Here is a 23,659-nt window from a genome sequence, read left to right as displayed (position 1 = left end):
GAGTACTGGTGGTGGATCAAGCACCAGAAGCGAATGGGACATTTGCTCTCTCCTCTCCAATCAGGCATCACCAAGTCTGGAATTTAAGGGCAGAGATGGAGATCTATGACTGAATTCTATGACTCTTCCAAAGGTTTTCTTTTTCTCATCAATAAAATAATGTCTAAAAAGAAGTGTTTCTGCTGTGAGTGACAGCATAAGATCTGTATTATAAGGCCGTAATAAAGTCTTCTTTTACTCTCTCWCCAAACAGTAAAAATACGTAGCTCCTGATGCCAGCTTGCCACCCCACACATGCGTGCGAAGCTCGTAGTTAATGGACAGGGTTCGTATTTCCAAATGCTCTTGGCAGCTCGGTAGTGCGGCCGGGCACAGCTGCGGTGCACACGCCTCGGGAAGCCCTGCGTGGGCATCTCCTTTCCTTGTAACAACTGTCTGTAGCGCGAAAAACCCCCAACGTGTCCGAAAACATCCTGCTTAGACGACAGTTTATTTCAAAAACGGGGGCAGSCTCCCGGGCCCGTTCCCTGGCCGTGCTGCCCCGCTGTTGCCCAAGGGGCTCTAATGCAGGCCCGGGGCTCAGGCCRCGGCCTCTGCTCCTCGGCATTTCTCTCCGTGAAGGAGACACGACCAGCGCCGCGTGTAGCCGCGGGCTCCCGCTCCCCGGGCCTGCAGACGCCCTCCCAGGCAGGGCTGCCCGGTGCGACGGCGAGCGAGGCTTCACATGGTTGCACGGCCCCCACGCCTGCTCAGGCGGCTCCTCTCGTGGTGCCCCCCACGCGGCCCCCTCAACACCCCTGCCTTGTAACGCACGTGCATCTCTCAGCCTCTCCACTCGTACGTGCTGGCGCCTGAGCGGGCACGAGGGCGCGTGTCCAAGGAGGACGGCATCTCCGCASGGACAGCTACACTGAGAACCCATGCTCTGCACCCGCCCGGGCTCCCAGGTGTGCTGTCCACTTGCCGTGACAGGTAATGCTGTCCTGGGAGGAAACGTTATTCTGTGCAAGGTACCAGGATGGCTTCCAGTGCCACAGGGGAAGCATCAGGGATGAGGGAAACATCCTACAGGATGGCACTGAGACCAGGCCAAGGGGCTGTCCAAACTCCTGGGCGACAATTCCCTGATTTTTGCACAACAGCGACTCACCTCCGCCGCCTCGCAGAGCCTGAGCCGCTGCCCYGGCCTGGCCTGCGGCGACGGCGGCTCCCGCTCCGGGAGGGCCGCGTGGTGCTCGACTCCCCCTTTCTCATTTCTCTGCTTTGCTGCTGTTTGCCACCCTGAGCACAAATGAGTCACAAAGGGAAGTTTAGCAGTGTCCAGAAACAGAAATAACCAGAAAACCTCAAGAGTTTTCTAACTGAAATAAGCAGGTTGAAATGAATAAAGAGAACTAAGTGGGTTAGTTTTGAAAAGTATCAACTGAACCGTCCTACAGCTGCTCTCAAAACACTGAGGGGACAAAGAAGTCTGCATTGTGCAGGGACTGCAATTTCTTTTTGTCAGTTCCAAAGACTAGATGTTGTTGCAAGATACTTAAAAAAATGACTCTTTCTCAAACAAAATTATTAAGTTTAATTAGAAGATTAAGTCAAATCATTTAGAAAATGTAACTGGTCAGTGTAAGGGTGGTGCAAAAAACATAAAAGCTGTCAACTCCTAACTACTCAAATCAAAAGCAGCACATTGGTGACTTCGCCAGTTGCCAAATGTTGCCGTAGTCAATAAAGGCGCAGGGCCTGCGGGTCAGCTCCAAGGGCAGCTCTCAAAGCCAGGTCAGCTACGCCAAGGCCAAGGTGCTTCAGAGCCCCGGGCTGTGCTGTACGTGAATGCTGTGCCACGCATGTGGCTATGCTACCCCCCAAATACTGCTCTGCAGATTCATTCTGAACCTTTAACTGACAGAGGTTTAAAACTAGCTAGGTCAAGACTTAACGAAAGACTATTACATTGTGTATARGGCTTCGAGGAATTTCCTTGATCTGTGCAGCAAACGATGCATAATGCAAGAAGAAATCAGTATTACCGAGACAGTGGCATTCATGCAGTAGAGAAGTAGGAAACGATACAGACGGGAGGGAAATTTCTGAATTGCAAGACTGGGGGATTCAGGTTCGTTCAGCTGATTAGCAGACCAGGGGTTGAATTTTTAGTCATCTTGGAACTCACTTCCATTTTTTCGCACTGGCAACTCTGAATCATCTCTTTCTGCTGCTTAAACTTCTAAACAGGAAAAAATGAAAATATTCATGTACTGTAAGAAATAGCTGTAAAAAGGTCTGACTCATACAGCACCTTTCACCATGCCTACACTGTAAAACCGTGTGGGGGCCCACCTAATACTCACAGCTGCAGCAACATAGGAATGTGAARAGAGGGTAAAGCAGGAGAAGGCCACAGAGATAGAGGGGAAATGTGGCATTTGTGCTTAAATCCTGTCCTGCAGCTAGGAGCACGGCCTACGACAGCAAAAGGGACAGGACTTCAGCGGCACAACGCAGCCCTGAGCTCTACTTGGGGCACTTTTGCTGGAATGAATGAGAAAGGGGGACTATATGGGAACGTGCKCTTTGAAGGATCCTTGGAGGAATTAGCATTTACATAGTAAATAACCTGCTTGTGGATTTTTCCTATTTAAATCAGTATTTTCTTTCAAATTGAGCACGATGCTGACTTTATGTCTTCAGGTATATCCATACTCACTGCTGCCTGGAGCCAAGCGAAAGCAGAAAGGACAGTCTGATGAAAAGCCGCTTGCATTKTGGCTCCTTTTTTCAAAGTTCAGAACTGTGTGACAGTTCAAGTCTATTACATCATGTTTTAGAAAAACGAAGGCAAACAAAAATCTAGAGTTGACCTGTGCTTAATTTTATTTGGAGTATTTCACCAGATCTTGGGTGTTGTTCTTCTGTATAGACTCAAATAAAAATGAAAAACAAAACACTATCAAAAATGGGCTAAGGGTAAAAAACAATGGCATTGTAGATGAGAGGAACTCTTTTAAGAAAATACAGCTAGGAAATATATGCTCATAAATTGGAAGTTCTCATTATTGGGTTTATAAGAGTTTCTGAACATTGCTTGCCTATGTCTATAGTACATTCTTTTAGCCACACTTGGACCCTTCCTAAAGGGCTTTCAGTTAYACATCATCTCTCAAAGTATTCGCTTGACTTGAGTTCATTCTAAGGCTTTACGGTACACACAGATCTGGACTACGTATGAATAATGCATGAAAGGGATTTCCATTTTATGGGATCAGCATTACATTACAATCCCCAAATATTTTAATAGTCACTGTTTAATGTATGTATTTTCAACCTTTTTTTTTTTTTTTAAGCAGATACCTAAGGATATTACTCAAAAAAGGTATTAACTTCCTTTTTAACATAAACAGAACAGACTGAGAGCATGCAGGTATATATATACTGTTGAGTTGAACGTATAAATAACTTGCCAATCCTAACTCATTTTAGGAGTTATGACACTCATTTCTCACTTTTTTTTTTTGCCTTAAAATGAAGAAAAAAATGTTAGCCCATGTATTTAATCTTTACAATGTATCCCGATCTCTCTGAGAAGATATACTAAATATAAACATATAAATAAGAACGTCTGATTACTCATTTTGATAACCTGTTTAAGGAACAGACTCAACGGAAGTGCCTGACCTGGGATCTAAAAGATGTCACTGTGTAGATACCATATGGCCAGGACACCTCTGGCCAGGAYGGCCAGAAGAGCATTACAGCCTCTCAGGCCTATTGGAGGACAAATATATGGTGGCAAAGTTCCCATGGCCTTGCTTTTGGGGGGAATTTCTGGAAAAGTGAACCTGTCCTTGCATACTTACGGCCCTGCCGAACCTTGATGCAACATCAAGTAGTTTTCTGTAGACAAACGAGGGACATATGCAGCCCTGGAAGACTAATTTCCTGCTTACAGCTGTATGAGTACAATTAGTGACAGCCAGGGTAACGTCGCTTCCCACGACGTCATGCGGAATCAGAAGGGTCCCAGCTGACAAGAGAGGACTGTTTAAAAAGCAATGGTTTTGGGTGTTTAACACAGCTGAAATGTTTAATTCTGTACGACACGCAGCAGAGGTTTCCCGGCAGAGCCGGAATACCGAGGCGCCTGATCTGCCACTGCCCGGAAAGTGCTCAGCACCCTCCACACTGCTTAGGAGCGTCAGAACCCATTCAGGTTGACATGTAAAAACGCGAGWTCAAGGAGTGACATTTAGCTTGCAAACTGTTCTCATCTTTTTTTCTTCTTTAATTTTATAATGACTAGAAGATATTCTTCTCCTCTCTAGAGGAGAAGTCCTCGACAATTCAAATTAAATACAAGTATATTAACACTCTTGGATAGGGTGCTGTGGACTTCTACAGGACTTCATATACATCCTCTGAACGTAGAAAAAGGATCTTCAACCGCTAAAAGAAATAAATAATTGTAGAATGTGTCTCCTGAGGAACTCTAATTAAAGCAATCTTTTCAGAAGGCGTCAGCATCTCCTTTTTTTTTCCCCATAGCTGAACAAAAAATTGCATTTATCTCTATGATTTTATTTTTCTTCAAATTTATTAGCCTGTGTAATGATAATAGTCCATTTTTATTGTTAAATCAGAAACAGTAAGAGAACACTCTAGGYTGGTATAGTCATTTTTACAATGAGCATATTAGCTACAATACCATTATCTAATGTTGTCAGAAAATGAAACAAACAGAACCAGAAGAGCATATTTTTGGACAAACCTGCTTATTGAGATATCACCTATTCTGTAAAGAAGAAAATACTTGAAAAATAAAAAAGTTAAAATTTAGTTAAAAGCTTTACTTGTTTGGGAGCAATCTCATAAAACTTTTTATTTTTAATGTGAGCACTTCACTTCACAAAATGAAAAACTATTTACAACATTTTGCTTGCAGTTTGGTCACATTATCTACACACATTTGCAGAAGATCTTAGGCAAAATAGGTACGTATCTTCTTCTGACAGAGGCTATCAGACTGATTGCACATTTTCCTTTTACATAATGGCTCTCCTATAGTGCACTGAAGTCAGTGATCACTGTCTAATTACATTCTCATTTTAATTTATGGCTCAACAACAAAATCAATACCACTTCAAACCCAAATATCTGAAYGGCTGAATTACACACGGGGTTAAGCATGTGGATTCTACTTTTTTTGACCTGATTTTCAAGAGTTAGGTGTAAAAAATACACCTCACTGGCACAATTCTTGAATTGTGCGGAGAAACATTGGAACTGCAAATCCAATTACACTGAAAATCAAGGTATTTTGTCGAATTCTGTTGAACTGATTTCCCTCTAGATACAGATCACTAACAAGATGTTCGTTTCCCTGTGGCATTCCAATGAGCTTTTCAGCGCGCTATCACTGAATTACAGTCTCTTTTCCATATATGCTATGTTTTGGCCAATAATGTGATTTCCATGTTACACAACATCACTGCCTTCACAAGCAGAATTGCTACATACATTCACAGTTTCAACAGATTGTAATTAGCTTCTCCAGTTGTGCTTTAAAACTTCCATATATTTCCCAACAGTAAGTGCAAAGCAAATGTCCTATGCAGCTACAATTGGTCACAGAGTTATAAACTCCAGAATAATGAGAACAGCATTCTCTCATTCTCCATTTTCATCACCTGCTTTTTCAGGTATGACCTCAAGGCTTCGTCGGGGTTTTGAGATTTCTGCATTTTCAGTGCCTGGCTTAYTGAGTCCACACGAAAGAGTGGCATAATGGATTTGCTTCAGGTTCTCCAAGGCTTCATTTTTAGCATATTTGAGAAGATCGGCTTGTCCCTGGAAGAAGAAAAAAACAGTTAGAACATAATGGGATTCTCTCTTTTTTTTTTTGTCTTCTTTCTCTTGCTTGAATTACTTCTAGTTAATAGTTACCAAAGTCCTTGCTTGCCCTAGAGCCAACTGTTTGGATAAATAAATTAAAGAAATAATAATAATATGTTAAAAGTAAAAAAAAAAAAAAAAGATCATTACTACCTAATAACTTTCAACAAAGTAATCAGTGCTAATTTGAACCCACCGTGACTGTACATGTTTGCGCACTGAGAAATTTGTGAAGTCTGACTTTTTGTTTTTCCCAACAATGTGTTGTTGTTTCAAGTTTTTTMCCCCAAAATGAGTCAAATGAAGTGGAAGTCCAACTTTACCTTCTGATTTCAAAAATAAAATAGAGGCAGAATGGCAATTAACCAGACAAAACACATGTCCACTCACACTGTGATACTTCAGTCTCAGTTCTTTAGCAACTCAGAACACAAATACTGTCTTATGAAACAAGCAGAAAAATTTGAGACACAAATTAAAAATAAATATATTTTTTTTCCAAACAAATCCAACTGCCAATCCCTATCCAAAAACTAGAAGTTCACCAGTTGTAGAGCACAAGCTCCAACAACACTTTTCAGCTTCTAAAGAAAACCTAGGCTTCTTTTTTAATTTTTTTATCACAAACTTTTCAAATTAACAAACAACCAAAAGCTAATTTAAAATGCTCCAGCAAACTCACTAAGTCATATCTGTAGGGCATCTGTTTGTAACTCAAGTTCCATTTCACATGCATTACTGGCATACAGCACAGGAACTTTGGTCAAGTTGTTTGTTACAGGCAGTGCTGGTAGCAATAGTCTATTAGAAAGGTTGCCTAAAACATCCTATTAAAAAAAATCTTTCAGTTGCTTATATGCTTGGCAAACTTCAACCACTCAGGCTGAAATTTATTATGCAAGATTTTCGTCGCTGTCACTCTTTATTATTATCACTCTGTAGTATTATTATTTAACCTCAACCTCATGGCTCATTCAGTTCTCAGCATAAAGGCAGGCAAATGCTGTCACAGTTTTTAAACATTCTTCCATCCTTCCCTTCATGTCCACTTTGCAATTCAAATGAATTAARGAAGCTGTAGTTGTGGATCAAAATTGTGAGCTTTTAATAAACAAAAATTACGTAGCTGCTACAGTCRTTCTTCATCCCTTGACAGCTCCAGGATGGACAGATAATTCCCACACAGTAAAACACATACATGATAAGAAAAAGTTGGCCTTTCCAATTATGGTTTCCCCTAGTTGGGCATTATATTTGAGAACTTGGGCTGGATTTGAAAGCCTGTCTTGTCACTGACATTTGGATGCCAATGCAGGCACTCTAAAAGCTAGGCTGAAGGAAGGGAAGGAGGAAGGATGGACTCTATGGAAAAGGAGGAGATGGGGAAGCAAGGAAGATGGAGAAAAGCTGTGTCTAGAACAAGGAAAAGCCAGGGTCCAAAGAGGAAAACAGCAGTGGCCGGAGGACGCCAGGTGTTGGTCAGAGCAGCTGCATTTCCTGTTCAACTTATTCGTTAACGACCCGGATGAAGGGCTGGAGTGCKCCCTCAGCAAGTTTGCSGAKGATACYMAACTGGGWGGAGTAGCTGATAGCCCTGAGGGCTGTGCTGCCATCCAGAGGGACCTGGACAGACTGGAGGACTGGGYRGTGAGAAACCTCATGAGGTTCAACAGGGGCAAGTGCAGGGTCCTGCACTTGGGGAGGAATAACCCTGGACACCAGTACAGRTTAGGRGTGGACCTRCTGGAGAGCAGTCCCGCAGAGAGGGACCTGGGTGTCATGGTGGACGACAAGTTGACCATGAGGCAGCAGTGTGCCCTGGTGGCCAAGAAGGCCAACGGGATCCTGGGGTGCATTAAGAARAGCGTCTCCAGCAGGTCGAGGGAAGTGATCATCCCCCTCTACTCAGCCCTGGTGAGGCCACATCTGGAGTACTGYGTCCAGTTCTGGGCTCCCCAGTACAAGAGGGATGTGGAGCTGCTGGAGAGAGTCCAGCGCAGGGCTAGCAGGATGATCAGAGGCCTGGAACATCTGCCCTACGAGCAAAGGCTGAGAGAGCTGGGCCTGTTCAGCCTGGAGAAGAGGAGGCTGAGGGGGGACCTGATCAGCGTGTATAAAGACCTCAAGGGAGGCAGTGAGGAGGAGGGGGGCGGCCTCTTTTCAGTGGTGGACAGTGATAGGACTAGAGGAAATGGCTTCAAACTGAAGCATCGGAAGTTCCACAGGAACTTGAGAAAACACTTCTTGACAGTGAGGGTGACAGAGCCCGGGAACAGGCTGCCCGGAGAGGTTGTGGAGTCTCCTTCTTGGAGATCTTTAAAAGCCGCTTGGATGCAGCCGTGTGCCATGTGCTCTAGGTGACCCTGCGTGTGCAGGGGGGTTGGACTCGATGACCTCTGAGGTCCCTTCCAACCTTAAGCATTCTATGATTCTATGATTTCCAGCAGGGAACTGGGAATGCCTGGACAGGGCTGCACTGAGCAAACGACCTGGGCAGACGGGCCYGGCGCTGGGCCGAGGAGCTGGAGCGACCCTGGAAAGAGGCCTTGTGCTGGGAGAGGAGGAACGCTGGGCAAGCGGGATCAAGCCTGGGGTGAAAGAAATACATGAGTTGTGTCCACTGGATTCTTGTCTCCAGAACTCAGAATGAAGCAGTCGATTTCTGAATGCCCCACAACTCAGGAAAACATCTGTGTGACAGCACTGCCAATAACCACTGGGGTGGCTTGAGCCCCAGAGAGAACAAGGGCTGTAAAACCCAGCACCAGCTCCAGCGAGGAGGCACTGTCCTCATGGCAGCAGACGGCAACTTCTGCCACCTTTACCTCACAGGACTCAAAATTCACTACTGAAAAAGGTTGCAAACTGAGTACTATATAACATTAATATCTATTTTGCATATTGATGCTTATATTCRTCACAAAATGGAGCTAATGCACCAACATACTTTGAATTGAAATGTGGCAAAGACCATAAAGAAGATACAAGAACAAAACTGATATTCATTCATATGCTTTTAAAAAGCAAAACCGCAAAATGGTGTGGGGATTAATACAGAAGTCCAATTCAATATCCTTCCAATTCAATACCCTTCAAATGTTTCTGTTCTCCTATTGCCAGCTTCAATTATTGTGTTTTTTGAGCCTTTTTTTTAAATCGACCATGGAAAAATCACATCTTGCTTTGAAGCTTTAAGTTAATATATACATACAATATATAAACACATATATATGTACAATATACATACATATATCAATAAATATTAGGTGTTCTTACAACACCTCCTCTAGAATTAACTGTCAATTTTGCTCTTTTATTGAGCTTGCCATTGCATCAAYTATAGCCCAAATGTCCCAATGCAAAAAAAAAAAAAGTGGAAAAACACATTTCCAATGTGTTTAGAAAACACATGAGCCACCCCACGTGAGCCTGCCACAGTTCCCTTAGCAGAGAGCTCATGCAGATTTATTTGGTAATGCTCAGAGTCCCGCAGCAGCTCCTAAATCATAGCCAAGGGACCACATAAAGTATTATTGCGAGCTACAAAAAGTGAAACCCATCTGAGCACGGCCTTTCAGCAGGTTTGTCTTGCTTGTTGAATAGCAAAGTTTGGGGGCACAGAGCAGAGAGGGGTTTATTATTGTGCTAGTCGGGAGCGAAGTTGATTTGAAATGGGCAGGGAATATAGCAGAGAAAAAAGAAATTCTGAAGGTGACCTCATAGCTTTTTATGTCCTGCTCATTTTTTACTCTAAAAGAACATGCGCTTTTACTTTCCATTCCTCATATAATTTTTAGCGAACTGGAAAAATGGAAAAGGAAAAAAGATAATAATAGACCGAAACTCTGACTGCAGGTCCTTTCCCCAAACAGGAACAGCAATGCCTTAGAAACTGGCGTCTCTTTCTGTTTAATTATGTCAGTCAAGACCAGTTACGTGACAAAACCCCGATGCTTCCCTCCTGGGAAGGAAAGCTAACATTCCCATACAGCATCTCTGTAAAACCATGGAGGATATCCATTCGCATTTGGTTGTTAAAATACAGTAGAACAAAATTAAAGCACTGGAATAATAAAGCCTGTCCTGCTGTAAGTCATTGTGTCCATTCTAAGGGCTACCACAGATAACAAACAAAACACACTTCTGCAGCTACACTTAAGATACCTTTAAAATAGGTCCCCCAAAAATCTTAAATCCAATAGATTAATACAGTTTTCAAGATGTGTTGGATTAACACTTGACGTGTCCTGTATGGTCATCATTATTGTGGACTTCCAGGAAAATTAACTGAATGACACATTAGTAATTTCATATTTTTAGCTACTAGGGCCTACAGTATACACTTGGTCAACAAACCTTCAAACCCTCAGGTACTCCCTTCACCTGCTTGTAACTTTTAAGGTTTCTTTTTTTATTTACGGTTGGATTTATTTCTGAAGTTGCTTACACAGATCTCCCCTTGGATTTCTAGAGTCCTACAGCAGGGGCACTAGGGTTACTTAGCATTTGAATTCTGAGGTTTCTGAAACCAGCCTTTAACTAAGAGCTTGGAAGCAAAATGTTCARTGTGTGCTACTTTGAGCAAACCACACTGGTCTCTCACTTTCTGTATATCTAAATGCAAATAACAATACTTAATGAATGCCAAATTTAATATCTGCAAAGTRCTTTTAAGCTGTAACAACATATGTGAACTTGCTGCAGTAACAGCTCCTGTTACAGTCTGGACAACCGGCTGACCAGGTATCTCTGTTGTTGGTGGGGTTTTTTTTTTGATAAGATATTTAGTATAGAACAAATTCTACCTTCCTGCAGAAGGGCAGAAAATAAATATGGAACATTAAAAAGAAAAAAAAGAACAAAGGAAAAAAAAMCAGACCTACGCCAATGTTGAACAGATTTCCCCAATAATCCATTCAAAACGGCCACTTCCTTACATCTTAATGGTACTATTTGCCATTAAGGCAAATACTATTTGCCATACTAGGATATGTATAAAAGCTCCTCAGTGCTCCCAGGAATCAGACCCACCCTGTGGCTTCTCTGATTCCCAGTTTATGCAGGAATCGTGACTCCACATTTCGGCTGCTCCTCAACTGCAATCCCTCCCCTCCACCAGCCCCTCTGCTCTGAACACTGAGGTAGTGCTGCCTCAGGCACCATGAAAATAGACTTGGCTATCCAAAAATTTATATCTTTGATATTTGTCCAAACCCACTGAACTGACTCTCCCTTTTCATCTCCTAAATAATGAAGGAATTGTGCTTGACTCGTCCTCTATATTGTCTTCGGGTAACTCTGCTCCTGTAGGGGAAAAGTAATAGTCTGGTCCTTATATCTTTAAGCAGAACTTGCAAAATAATTTAGAGTTTATTACCTGTACACACTGAAACAGATTTAGCCTCTTTTTATGTCTCCTTTGCAGCCTAACATAAGAACTGGAGCACCAAAGCGTACAAAGAGCTTAATAGTTGAGCATTACAGGAAAAGTGGGAGGAAAACCTGCATATTAATGCTTTTCTATAGTGGTGAACCTCCACTGTAAGGAGCAGTGACAGGCAATTTTAATTTCAATACTTGAGAAAAAAAAATGGAAAAAATATGTGGGAGAAAATATAAGTTTATAATTGAAATAGACTTTAAAGTTGAAAATAGTGATAAAATACCTGATCTGAGGGGGAGAGAACTCATTAGTAAATGCAAACACAAAACTTGAAAAATTTGGGCTAGAAACATAGTGTGAAGGGAATAAATCAAGGGAGGTGGTTTTGCTAACTTCAGAAAGGCTGATGTACCCTACTGAGAGAGAGCCCTAAACGACAGACCTGAAAGCTGCTCTGCACTCTATCTGCAGAGCATCCATAGGTGACAGCTTTCTTACCCTGTTTCACTACATGTTGCCTCAACAAGTGCAAGGGCAGCGAGGATCCCCCTCAGACACGCTCTGCTCTTCCCACCCCGAGCACTAACCCCTCGCGTAGGCATCGTTCAGTGCCCCTCATCGACTGCCACAGCGAGAGCCCCCTCGCTGTTTCTCTGTTCCTCCACTGCCTTTAATGGCCTGATTTCCCTTGCAAATCACAAACGGGCTTTAAGCAGTGGCAGAGCTACCTCCAAGCCCTCGTCGCCTCTCAGAAATCAACGCTCAYGGTTTCAGACATATACTCAAGATTACAGTGGGTGCTGTTGAAGTGAAAAGGTAGGAAGAAAATGTCAGAGACAAAAACCAAATGGGACCAACCTCCCAACGATACAAAGACTAAAAATTCACATTGACAGTTTGTTATGTTTTCGAGGCATATAAGCTAAACTCATGATGATCTTAAAAGTAAAGAAATCTAGTTGAAAATGACTGGTAGCAACACTAAAAGACAGTTAAGAATGGAAAAATACAACAGCTAACCAAAGGGAGAAACATTACCTTCAGAATTGTAATATTCCACGTAAAACTTTCTACTGATTTTTGCAGTTTTCTTTCTTTTAAGCCTTCTCTTGCTCCTATATTATGCAGGTTTTCATGAAACTCCATTGCTGTGGGGAGAAAAAGAGGAATATAATATCTCTTTATTTTAATGTATTTTTGTGAACAGAGTTAGTGACTTGAAACTAATAAGGTAAGGACAAGAAACTTTTAATAGTAAGAGAGTACATTAAAGGGAAGGGAAAAAGCTTCAGATATTTCATTCTTCAAGCACAAATGTATCTAACCTAGTAATATAAACTTACACAACATGACAATACACTAAGGCATCTCTACATTGAAGTCAACTACTGAAGTAGTTGTTGAGTCACTGCTGTACAGTGCAGTGCAGATGGAGCGACTGATGCAGCAAGGAAATTTTTTACTGAACAAAAATATTGAAAATACTATGAGAAAAACATGAATTTGCTGCACTGCATGTAAAGGATTTTTGCCAGTTGCTACAGACTAGAAGCAGTAATTCCATGAAATATTCCTTGACAAATTTATCTTGTGCCTTGATTTTATATGCACTAAATTTACACCACCATTACCTGACTAACAGTTTGCAGGCTGGAACCAGCCCAGAAAAGCCCTCTCACCCTACCCCGGAGCAGAAACAGGGTAACTCTGCACAGCGGGAGCACAGGGCAAAACTACTGCACCCATGGGAGCTCTTGTGTCCACGGAGCCTGTGGCCAACAGCCTCCAAACCAACCAAACAGCAGCAAAATCAACATTATTCTGATCTAAGCACTGAGCAGTGTGACCAGAGCAGCAGATGTGTCCCAGGGAGATGTTCAGATTTAACCTGGGAAGAATTTGCTTTCCTTGCAAGTCTCATAAATTTGAAGTCTACTGTTCCCTTCACACGGGAGAAGCAACATGTCCTTGTATGGATACACACAGCACCCAAAATGGATTACGGCAATTCTCCCATGGAATTGCATGTTAAATAGAGCTCCAAGGATCTCCATCAGTAACAATATAAATAGGTATCTTGAGGACAAAATTTGGCAAGTGGGATGTAACTTACACTTATGAATTTAACACCAAGTTATAGCTTTGTTATAAATTTTAATTGTAATTATGTTCCTTCAGATTTTCTATCTGCCTAGTGAATGTATGTGCTTCAAATTTTACATTGAATTGATTACCATGGAATAAACATAGAAATTTGTGCTGATCATTAATCCTAATTTAGAGTAGGTTTTTAAGAATATTAGTGTCTGTTTTTCTTTGTAATCTCATGTATATGCACATATTTAATTATATGTATATGTAAAATATCTAAAACAAAAAGTGATTCATAAATTCATTTTAAAGAGAAGATTGTTCTTTTTAGGCTTTCTTACACTTTTAACCTGTCTGCAAGAAAAATATATGCAAATACTTTTGCTGAATTAAACTACTGCATCATTTTTATTTCAAAACACTTCTCCATAGGTCTGAGTCTCTAAACTAGACTTAGCTAAGTCATTCAGATTACATTTCCCCAAACTAGATCTCTAAGTCGATGAAAAATCGAAGTTCACTCAACCAGTACTGTTTCCAAGTATCTATTTTCCATTCACATCATGTCAAATAAACCCCCACAGAAAGATGCACAGATCCATATTCATGACCTTGCATTTCCAGAGACACCAATAAAATACATTTTTTCTTATCTGTACCAGCAGTTCTCAAACTATACTGATAACTTTTTAAGGTTCTGTATTCAGATTCATAGCAAAGCAAATACATTTGCAAGATGCAGAGGCACTTCTAATCACCTTTCAGCAGCAATACATTCAAAAAATGATGGGAAAGGAGGAAGCAAGAGTGTACGTAATACATTTAAAGAACAGCACTAATCATCTACTAACCTAATTTCCCTCTTTGTAATTATTTCCCTTCAATTCCTAACTCACAGGCCCAAGTGATCTTGAGCTGAACGCTGAGGATCAGCACGAGCGATGTGGAATTCACAGCTTTGCAAATTCCAGAGTTTTGTTACGTACAATATAGCTGTACTATAGCTAGTGTATATATATATATTATATATAGCTAGTATAGCTGTAACTAGCTATTACCCATGAGGGCCACAGTGACTACCTGTTCTGCTAGCCAGAGTACCTCTTTGGCAAGCYGGATACCCTCTGTAACCCTGAGGCTTCTTCATGTTCTTGTTATATTTATATTTTGGCTCTGTGAAACTCAGAAGCAACCCAAGTGATCCAGGAGATGTGAAATGTGGTTCCTTGGTTCAGTTCTTGCTTCTGTCATGGAGGGATCAAGGCACATACTCTGGATAAGCTGCAACACCCCCTTATACTCCAGCGTAAGGGAGGACTGGTTGACAAGAGCCATTCAGTTTCCTAAATGTCTGAAAATAAAATCACTTCCGTCGTTCATGATCTGACCCAAATCTTTCGCACTAAAGGGAGGCTTTTCAGTGAATCATTSACCCCAAATATGAGAGCATGTTGTGCAAACATATCCTAATTAATATGACAAACATAACAGCTCAGTGATAGCATGATTCAAGAACAAGCTTTAAAATTGAATAAAATGCCTCCAAACACTTTTCCTATTCACAATCAAAGATTTCACAGTGTTTCTTTCTCTATAGCATTTAAAAGCATCTTCATAACCAATCCTTCAGTACTTCCAAATAACTATTTGGAATATCTATTTAACGCTGAATCACTTTCTGATTCCCCAGTGAATGCTGATGAGTTTAGTTTGAATTTCATGAAGTCCAAGTCTGTGTCTCTCATAAAACCCTGAAGCCCTAGAATACATTACATAGCTCTAGCGCTTCTTTTTACCTCCTGGAAACACYGCATCATTCAAGAAGCCTGTCTGAAATTGTATGTACAACTCTCTTCTCCCATTTTCAATAAATTCAAACACCGAAAGGAAAAGAGAAGTGTTATAGAGAAGAYGAAAGTCATATGAAGCCTATTTTGTCTGAGGTAACTAATAAAGATTTGCTCAGCTATTCTAGTGAAAAGAAAACYAGAAGTGGAGCAATTCTTCTCTGTAAATATACCTGCCAGGTAAGACCTTGGGAAGCAAAGAGTCATTTCAGCTATGGGGAAATGTCAGAGTAATAACAAGTAGTATGCATGTCCATCAACAAAATGGGAATTTCTGTACAATTCACACCATTGCAGATGTGGTTCTATAAGTAGTCTTGAAGAAAATGACTCCAGTTGAAAACTCATATTAATTTTAAAACAGAGCTTGATGTGATCAAGTTTATAAAAATGGTATAAAAATGGGAGTAGACTTCAGGACTCACTTCCAGTTCTGTGTTTCTGCAGCCAGCCAAATCCTCAACCAGATGCAAATTTGATGCACCTTAAAAATAGTATTTCGTGGAGATCACAAACTTAGATAATTTATGCCCAGCATATTCTGATGGACCAGACAGAAGGCTGAGCTCTGCCAACTAAACTAAACAAGAACTGATATGACAGCTTACATACTAGACTGTCTTATTGTTATGATATACATTAAAACAGATCTCTTTCTTAAATGAGAARCTATACAAGGCACCACAACAATCTTGACTAGCTAAGAAGATAAGAATTTTGAGCCATCACTTGTCAGAACAACTGCCAGATCTGAATTTTAGGTTTATTTTATGGTCCTGAACTTTGCATCAATATTTTAACTATCACAAATACATTCAGCATATACAAAAGTTTTCATAACTTTTGTGTGATCTTATAATATTCATGTTAATAATTTTTGCTAATGCTTGACATGTGGAGCAAGGATAATGCTTGTATTGCTGCCATGTGTTTCAGATGCATCAGTTTTGTAGTGCAATCTCTCTCTTCAGGATAAAGTTCTACTCGGAGACATGTTTTATAAACAACAGATATTGCTAAAAACTTGCATTATTTGCCTTTGAAATATTTAGATTAATATTTGACTAAATAATAGTAGCTCAGTATTTTTTATTATTTCTACCAGTTTGGCAATGCAGGGAAAAAAACAGCTCCTCCTTAGGAACTGGAACTGTTCTGCAACCCCCAATATAGTTATATACTATTAAAAACGCATTTTGGTGCCAATTCTCCTCTATTTTTTTAGAAATATGAAAAAAAAATGCTCTGCCCAGGACAGCCTTCTTATCCATGTCAACTCAGACTCATGCAGTTCCATACTCAACCACAGTAAGTCAGTTTTCAACATCAGACATTTTCTTTAACACAGGGGCACCACAAGGACATAAGGTGGCCCAGCAACCCGGCAATTATTTTGTAAGTTACTGTCAGAGGGGATTCGAAGTAGCTGCAGGACCAGAGGCTGCCAGGAAGTTACCAAGAGGACATCCTAACATCCAGACTCAATTTAATTAAGCGCAGCTACTTCCAAAGAATTTGGGTTACCTGCTTCACTCTCCTCAAACACTTTCAGGAACACTCCTACAAAAACATTAACTTTCTAGATACCAAAGCCAACACATTGTGTATCAAAATACAAAACAAACAAGACCGGCAGAACATTGTTTGTGTATCTCCACAAAAAGTAACCCTACAAAGTACATAAAAACTAGGCCTTCACATTCTAACGTGTCTTCTAGGAAAATACAATCCACAGTACCTTATTTCTGATCTGTGGAAACTTTCCTCCACAAAGATACTCCTCCAGGGAGAAAGGCATTTCTAAATGCAGGTGAAATATATATCACCACCATGTACCAGAATGAATAAATATTGTTTATAAAGAACCAAGACCCAGATTTAAGAGTGAGGGGGAACACTTCTTTTTTTACAGACTACAGTTTCCATCCTTTACTTGTCAACCCTGATCCTCAAGAGAGGATAATAAATCTAAGAAAAAATATTCTAATTTTATTGAATGCTAGAAGGCACCTCCTTAACAAAGGCATTGATTTATGGCACATTATAATTTCTCCCACTCTTCAGTTCCTGCTAAGCCCACGTTACTTCACTGGCAATAGTAATTACTATCTCTTTCTGTCCCACAGGAACGTTACTTTTCCTTTCCTTAATATCATTTGCTGTTCCACAGAAGCTCGCTACCTTTTCCTTTCAAACTGTCTCACTAAAACAACGAAGTCAAACCCAGAGACATTTCCCGAACCTCTAATTTGCTATTACTCTTTAAGATGTGATAAAAGGAACATGTATCTGAAAGTTTGTCCATCTTTCTGAAGTACAGCATTTTAACTGAGATATATAYTAGAAAAATTGCTTTTTGACTATACTATTACACTTCTGCTAATTCTGCTTTTTCTTACCCAACTACAGATAYGTTTGAAAAGTTAGTCTTAGTCAGCAGCTCTTGTACTTGTTGCATTGTCACATGTAATACAGACAGGCTGACAGGGAATAAAAGGAAGAAACCTCATCCTCACTTCCTACTATTTTGGATTGGAGTTAGAATAACAACACAGCCCTTCAACAGATCCTCTGCACTTAAAATGTCTGAGGTATTTGTGTAATCTGCTGTCTCTACTATTTTCAGGCAATTCTCTGTATCTCAAGGGATAGAATCCATCTTGTCTTTTCAATCATTTAGCAGGAAGAACACAACTGCAAAACTATACAAACTACAAACTTAAATCACAGATTAGTTTTCTGAATATGTCTATGCTAGACAAAGACTATCCAAAAGTAAGACTTTTGTTTCAGTCTCCTACAGCTCTATTCTGGTACAGAATATAACATATTCTAAGCAGGAGGAAAAACTGCCCTAGGAGAACAATACAGAAGTCTGTGTTTGTGATGTTTGCCCTCTAGAATCTGGCAAGTTTGACATTCAATGATACATCTATAAGGAAAAATAAACTTACAAAAGAACTATAATGTGGCTACCACAGAAAAGTTCTAGAATGTGAAGAAGGGTTCTAGATGTGTTAATCAGAATGCAAAGTCTCCAGTGCCTAAGAACTGGTATCTCAGCTGTAAGCACCATGCTTAGCCTATATGACCACATCTTCATAGTCACCTGTGCTAGTACGTGCTGGAAGTTCAGCAGACAACTATCTGAATGGTGAAGATAATGGTGAGGTGCATTTATCTGTGCTACGTCTCTATCGGGAAGTACATTTAGCTAAGATACCTTTGACAGGTACATCAAAGAAAACCAGGACACGTTATCTCCATCAGAGAAATGATAGAGATAAGCTTCAATCTGTTCTCATTAATGCACTTRTGAACGGCAGCAGCTGAAATCATTTGATTTGTCAATTAGACCCTAACATTTCGGATTAGAAACTAAAAGGCAGAAAGAGGAAGCTGGAAGCAAGAGGAGAGATCAAYATGATCATCTAAGAAAGTATAGGGAATGTATCCGAGCAATCATCATCCTTTACCAATTGCAAGGATATAGCAGATTCACAGAAAAAAAATGGGACAATCCATCCGAGGTCTTACAGTGAGCTATGAGGAGCAATACATGAACAAATACTACATGGCTGGAGAGCAGAGCAATAGAGAGAGACTTGAGCATTAAAAAAAAAGAATAGTGTCTATTTAAATGCTATCTAAGTCCGGCTGATCACTTTTTTTCCCACGGTAGCAGTGATTTCATGAATATTGAAGGCACAAGAGAGGCACAGAAGTGCAGAGCTGAGGAGCGTATGCAACCACAGCACTGCATGAGTTGCTGTGGAGCTGTACTTAAGAGAAGAACTAGAAAAAGAGAAAAGGAGAAAAAAAAAGAAAAAGGAATGAAAAATTCAGAAGCAGAGTAGGAGAACTGCTTAGGGCAGAAAGACAAACGAGGGAAAAAAAAGGCAGAGTACAGAGGATAAAAGGAGACAAAAGAGCACGTAAAAACAAAGGGCAGAATACAGAAAATAAGCTAGAAGACATACAGAGGAAAGGACTGACATGAGTTTGCTCTTTATTTATACTTTTTCCTAATGATCAGAGACAGGTTAGCAGGTTAACAGATCATCACTGGGATACTGTGCTTGTATGAGCAAGTCTGTGGAAAGCAGTTAAAACAATGTGACACCTGTTATAGAAAAGTGGGCATAAGGAGACAGTAGGCTAAAGTAAGGATTTTAGAAGAATTGAGACAGACTCAGAGGAGCCTCAGATTCTCAAGTTCTCGTGACAGACGATGTCGGAGTTTCTGTGTTGTCGGTCAGTAYATTCAATTGCATCAATTTCTTTTGCTCTATTAATGGTCATCCAGCTTGTACAAAACATACAACACRCAATATCACTTTCCTACATGTTATACACTTTGCTTTGGTGACCCTTAAGTCTAAAAGCAATTTAGACTGTAAGTAACAGAAACAAATTATAAAAGTGTTAAGATTTGTTTAGTTTTGCTGAAAGTCATCAGTTGTAACACTGGGCAACTAAGACACATAGCTATTTGAGGAAAATTACATTTTATTACTTTATTTTTCAGTTTCARAAAGTGTTTCCTGTGCTTGCACGTCCATTATTTCTTTTTTGCCTGCAGCTCAGATGTAGTGGACRTTGTGCACTATGTTGGTCTTTGACAGCATCCTGCATGATGGTTGATCCCTCTCCTGAAGCTCTACCTGACACTACTTACAGCATGCTTTGAGGTAGCCTTGTAAGTGGATCTACACCTTTGTGTCTTTTAGTACTAGCATCACTTAAGGAAGTAAGGCACTGATCATTTTGTACAGCCAGAATAAACAAGACAATCCCTGCTCCAACAACTTTTAATCTGTGTCTAAGATAGCAGAGAGCAGATGGACAGAGTGGGATACTCCCACTTCTCCACGAGGAAGCAAAGAAAATTATTTTGGTTAAGGTAGTAGGAGGATGTGTCAATCTAGCGAGATGACATTTCTTGTGGGAGAGTTTTAAAAACCAATTCAAAGGAAGTGTCTTTGTGGATGTTTACAGGCGACAGGTGGGACAGCATGGCAGAAAGCAGGATGATGGCCGACAATCTATCAGGCTGTGGAAACTTGCTACCAAATGAGCAAACACAGGAATAGTAGAAGTGCTCAGTGTCGATAGAGAAAGAGGAAAAAACGGATATAACCATACAGAGAGTGAGATCATCAATGTGGCAAACAGGAAAATAATGCATGCAGGCAAAACTTTAACTGTCAAACTTGAAGGAAAGAATGCTGTAGTGAAGATGTGAGAAGGACTAACAAAATTTCTGTCTATGYAGAGGACTAAGAAAGGTTGCAGCTCTAAGATTATGCAGAAAGTGAAGTGACGGATCCTGATTAGAGGAACTGTAGGGGTTTCAGTCCAAGGGGTTCGTAAAAGAGCTTCTGTGACAAAATGGATAATGTTCACAGGAAATTTGCAACAGATTTGGGGGGGCCCTCTTTATTCAGCCATTTTTGTTTTAAAAYCATGTACTCACAGGCTGACTTGAGAGATACATATCTGTGGTAAATTTAAAATAGAGTCACAGATCTGAATTATCAGCATTTGGTGCTGAAATTTGTATTTATGGATGTCCATTAACGGATGGCCATGGATGGCCGTTCTCCTTGTCATGACCAGGCGGAACAATACTCTGAATTCAGTGTAGTTTCATAATAATATGAATAGGCCATTAACCTAGGTGACAAATGAGTCTTTGACCCAACTGCATTTTACGTAAAATATGTTGTAAGACTCAGCAATATCAAGCATATATAAGTGAACTAGAATCTATACAAACTAGTAAAAAGCCAAGTTTTCAAAAGGGCAACAATTCTGAAGTGAGGTAAATCAGATATTAGTTTTTGCCTTGTSTCTCATCAAGGGAACTAAACTGCTTGAGATACTGTTGTAGCTATAAAAAGCATGTCGCACTGTCACCAAGAGAGTGGGAAAAGGCTCACTGAAGTCTACAAGASCATCTCTCTACAAGATGCCCTCTCTCTGCAAGAGTACAATAATTTTTAGTTCTGTACTTCAGATAAACTAGAAGCAAGACAATGATTATTTATCTTCTACAGCCTAAAATAAATAGAACAAGCCATTTTTTTTCCAAGTGACCTGAAAGAGCATAGAATGGCAGAAGCCACAGATACGTTTTCTGTAGAAAACCCTCAGGCACCTTAGAATGTTATTCCTTACATTCTGCAAATGTAAGAGTGGAATGAAGAATGAAGAACAATGGAAGAAAGACACGGGAGATGAGGGGAGCTGCAGCAGGCTGAGTATCAGATGCAGAAAAGTATATTTGTGTGTAAAAGGCTTTTGTCATCTGAAAGAAGTCAGGCAAGAATGATTGCAAACACTCTACCTGACAACATGTTGACTCTCTTAGACCTCTTGCTTCTGATGCAAAATGAGATGCCYCATTGCTCGAGTACATGTATCAAGTTGTTTAAAAAAATACTTGAGAAACAAAACAAAACAAAACCAGCAGGATTTAATAGTGTAGTCAGGGCTGCTATGCAGAAGAAGGTAACTTTCAAAACACAATGCCGTGGCCAAATGAGAAAAGTTATTACAATACATCAAGTGAGTAAGGGCAATTTGTGAAAGGTTTAAGAACTAACAAAAAAATCTGTTTCAAACATATGACRAACAGATTTCAGAGAATTTCACTATATAAAAGGATCATTAAAAACTAATAAACACAAAATCCTCTCCCCAGAAAAACAAAAGCAAAAAGCCTTTTCACATCTTTGCAGTTTGAAAAGACTGCCACATAAGATTCACCCTTCAGAGATTCATTCATCTGCCTCAAATATTAGCATCAGCAAAGAGAATTATAGTCTGAATAGATAAAATGAGAAGCAACAGATGAGCTGAACCCGATGATGGACACCCAGAAGAAACTCGGAAAGAAATCTCTGAACTACTATCATTTACGACAAGGTAGTTCTCCAAGCCTCTTAAGCTACAATGAAATAAGAGGAAGAGTTTCACATTGAAAAAGAGCAGATAAAAGTTTTCAGTGTGAAACAACATCATTATCTTTCCTGTAATCATATGTTTACATGGTAGATATAAATACACTGACAAGCTACTGTCCATGTATCTATGACTTTCAAGGCTAGGTAAACTTCTAGGGATCTCCTATGATTTGAATTGTTCTTTCTCTGTTGTACAGGCCTGAATTCTTATTTTCTGCTACAGTTGAATGCACATAATTTATAGTTTGGTGGAAAAAAAAAAACAAGGATGTAATAAGTTATTTGTAATATTTTACTTAGAAGAGAGCGTTGTACTTACCTGCTTTTTGACACTGCACTATCTTCTCATATAAGCTATCTGCATTCTCAACTAGCGTCCTGATAGTCTGAATCATCTGTAGAGAAAATTAATTAAAATATACAAAAGTATCAGTAAAATGAAAATGATAGTGATGACAATTTTTAAACTTCAGAAGATTATTAAGTTTGAACAAACTGATACTCTAATACTTATTCTTAACACAGTAAATATATTTGTTTTCCTTGTCATGACCTGGCAGAAGAGTACTCTGAATTTAGTTTAGTTTCATAATAAACATGATCCTCACGGGCTGGGATCTGTGAACACAGAAATATGATACCAACTCCATTGCCATCCATCCATTGCCTGTCAAACAATTTAAGTCTACAACTATTAACCAACTAATTAGTTTCTGGCAATTTGGGCAAGACAACCTGTAGGCTGGTTTCCTCTTCCTCATGCACCCTGACATTCAGGATGATGATCAGTCACCATCCAGTACTTTCTTTTTCCTAAGTATCATTCCTCACTTCCCTTTCTGCGGCTTCTGTGTGTATAAGATAACGCCCTATAGGGAAAAACATACAACCAAAGACTGAAATTGGAGGATAAGAAAAAGAAATTCTTGTATCTGATCTTCATGAACACCAAGTTTTTCACAAAAGCTCAGCTGAAAGCCCAGAAATAAAGATGAGACTGTGCACATTTTTCCGACTAGGATACGTATTCCAGAAATAAAGAGAGGGAGAAGCAGTGGCTGTGATCCACATGTTACCCTTGTCTTTGGTCTCCACCAAGGCAGAGAGATTTCTCTCCACTGAAACAATAGTTAAGTTTGAAATGCTGCTTGTGTGGGTGTTTATGTGGAACTTTCTTTTCCATAAGAGACCAGAACTGGTGTTATGAGCAGAGAAATGTTACGTAAAGACACCTGACTATGGCAGCCCTTCTCACCTACCAGAACAAGGCTCCGTCAGCTAAGTTACACTGAGGCTTTCTTTTCGAGCACTGCTCTAAGTGGGTTGTAGATCAGTTTGGAGAAGCAGACGATTGAGTCTCAAATTCTGGATCATGTCAAGTATGCAAGCAAGAGAGGAGGAAGAACACCAGCACAGATGTAAAGTATGCTACAGAATTCTACTATTTTCAGCTACACAAAGAAATAAGAATGCAAGTACATTAA

General features: G+C 40.1%; 1 protein-coding gene across 1 annotated transcript in view; it reads right to left on the bottom strand.

Moving 5' to 3' along the window:
* Positions 1-4,808: 4,808 nt before the first annotated feature.
* Positions 4,809-23,659, bottom strand: part of PLCL2 (phospholipase C like 2) — a 91,001-nt gene continuing 72,150 nt past the window's right edge. The window contains exons 4-6 of the mRNA XM_026050814.1: positions 22,495-22,570; positions 12,308-12,417; positions 4,809-5,841 (exon numbers count right to left, since the gene is read on the bottom strand). Of these exons, the coding sequence (XP_025906599.1) occupies positions 5,662-5,841; positions 12,308-12,417; positions 22,495-22,570 (366 nt within the window). The 3' untranslated portion in view covers positions 4,809-5,661. The remainder of the gene's footprint in view (positions 5,842-12,307; positions 12,418-22,494; positions 22,571-23,659) is intronic.

Source organism: Nothoprocta perdicaria, unplaced genomic scaffold (genome assembly GCF_003342845.1).
Source record: "Nothoprocta perdicaria isolate Ctin4 unplaced genomic scaffold, notPer1 scaffold_70, whole genome shotgun sequence".
Taxonomy (NCBI): Eukaryota; Metazoa; Chordata; class Aves; order Tinamiformes; family Tinamidae; genus Nothoprocta; species Nothoprocta perdicaria.
This window is presented reverse-complemented; position numbering and strand designations above follow the sequence as displayed.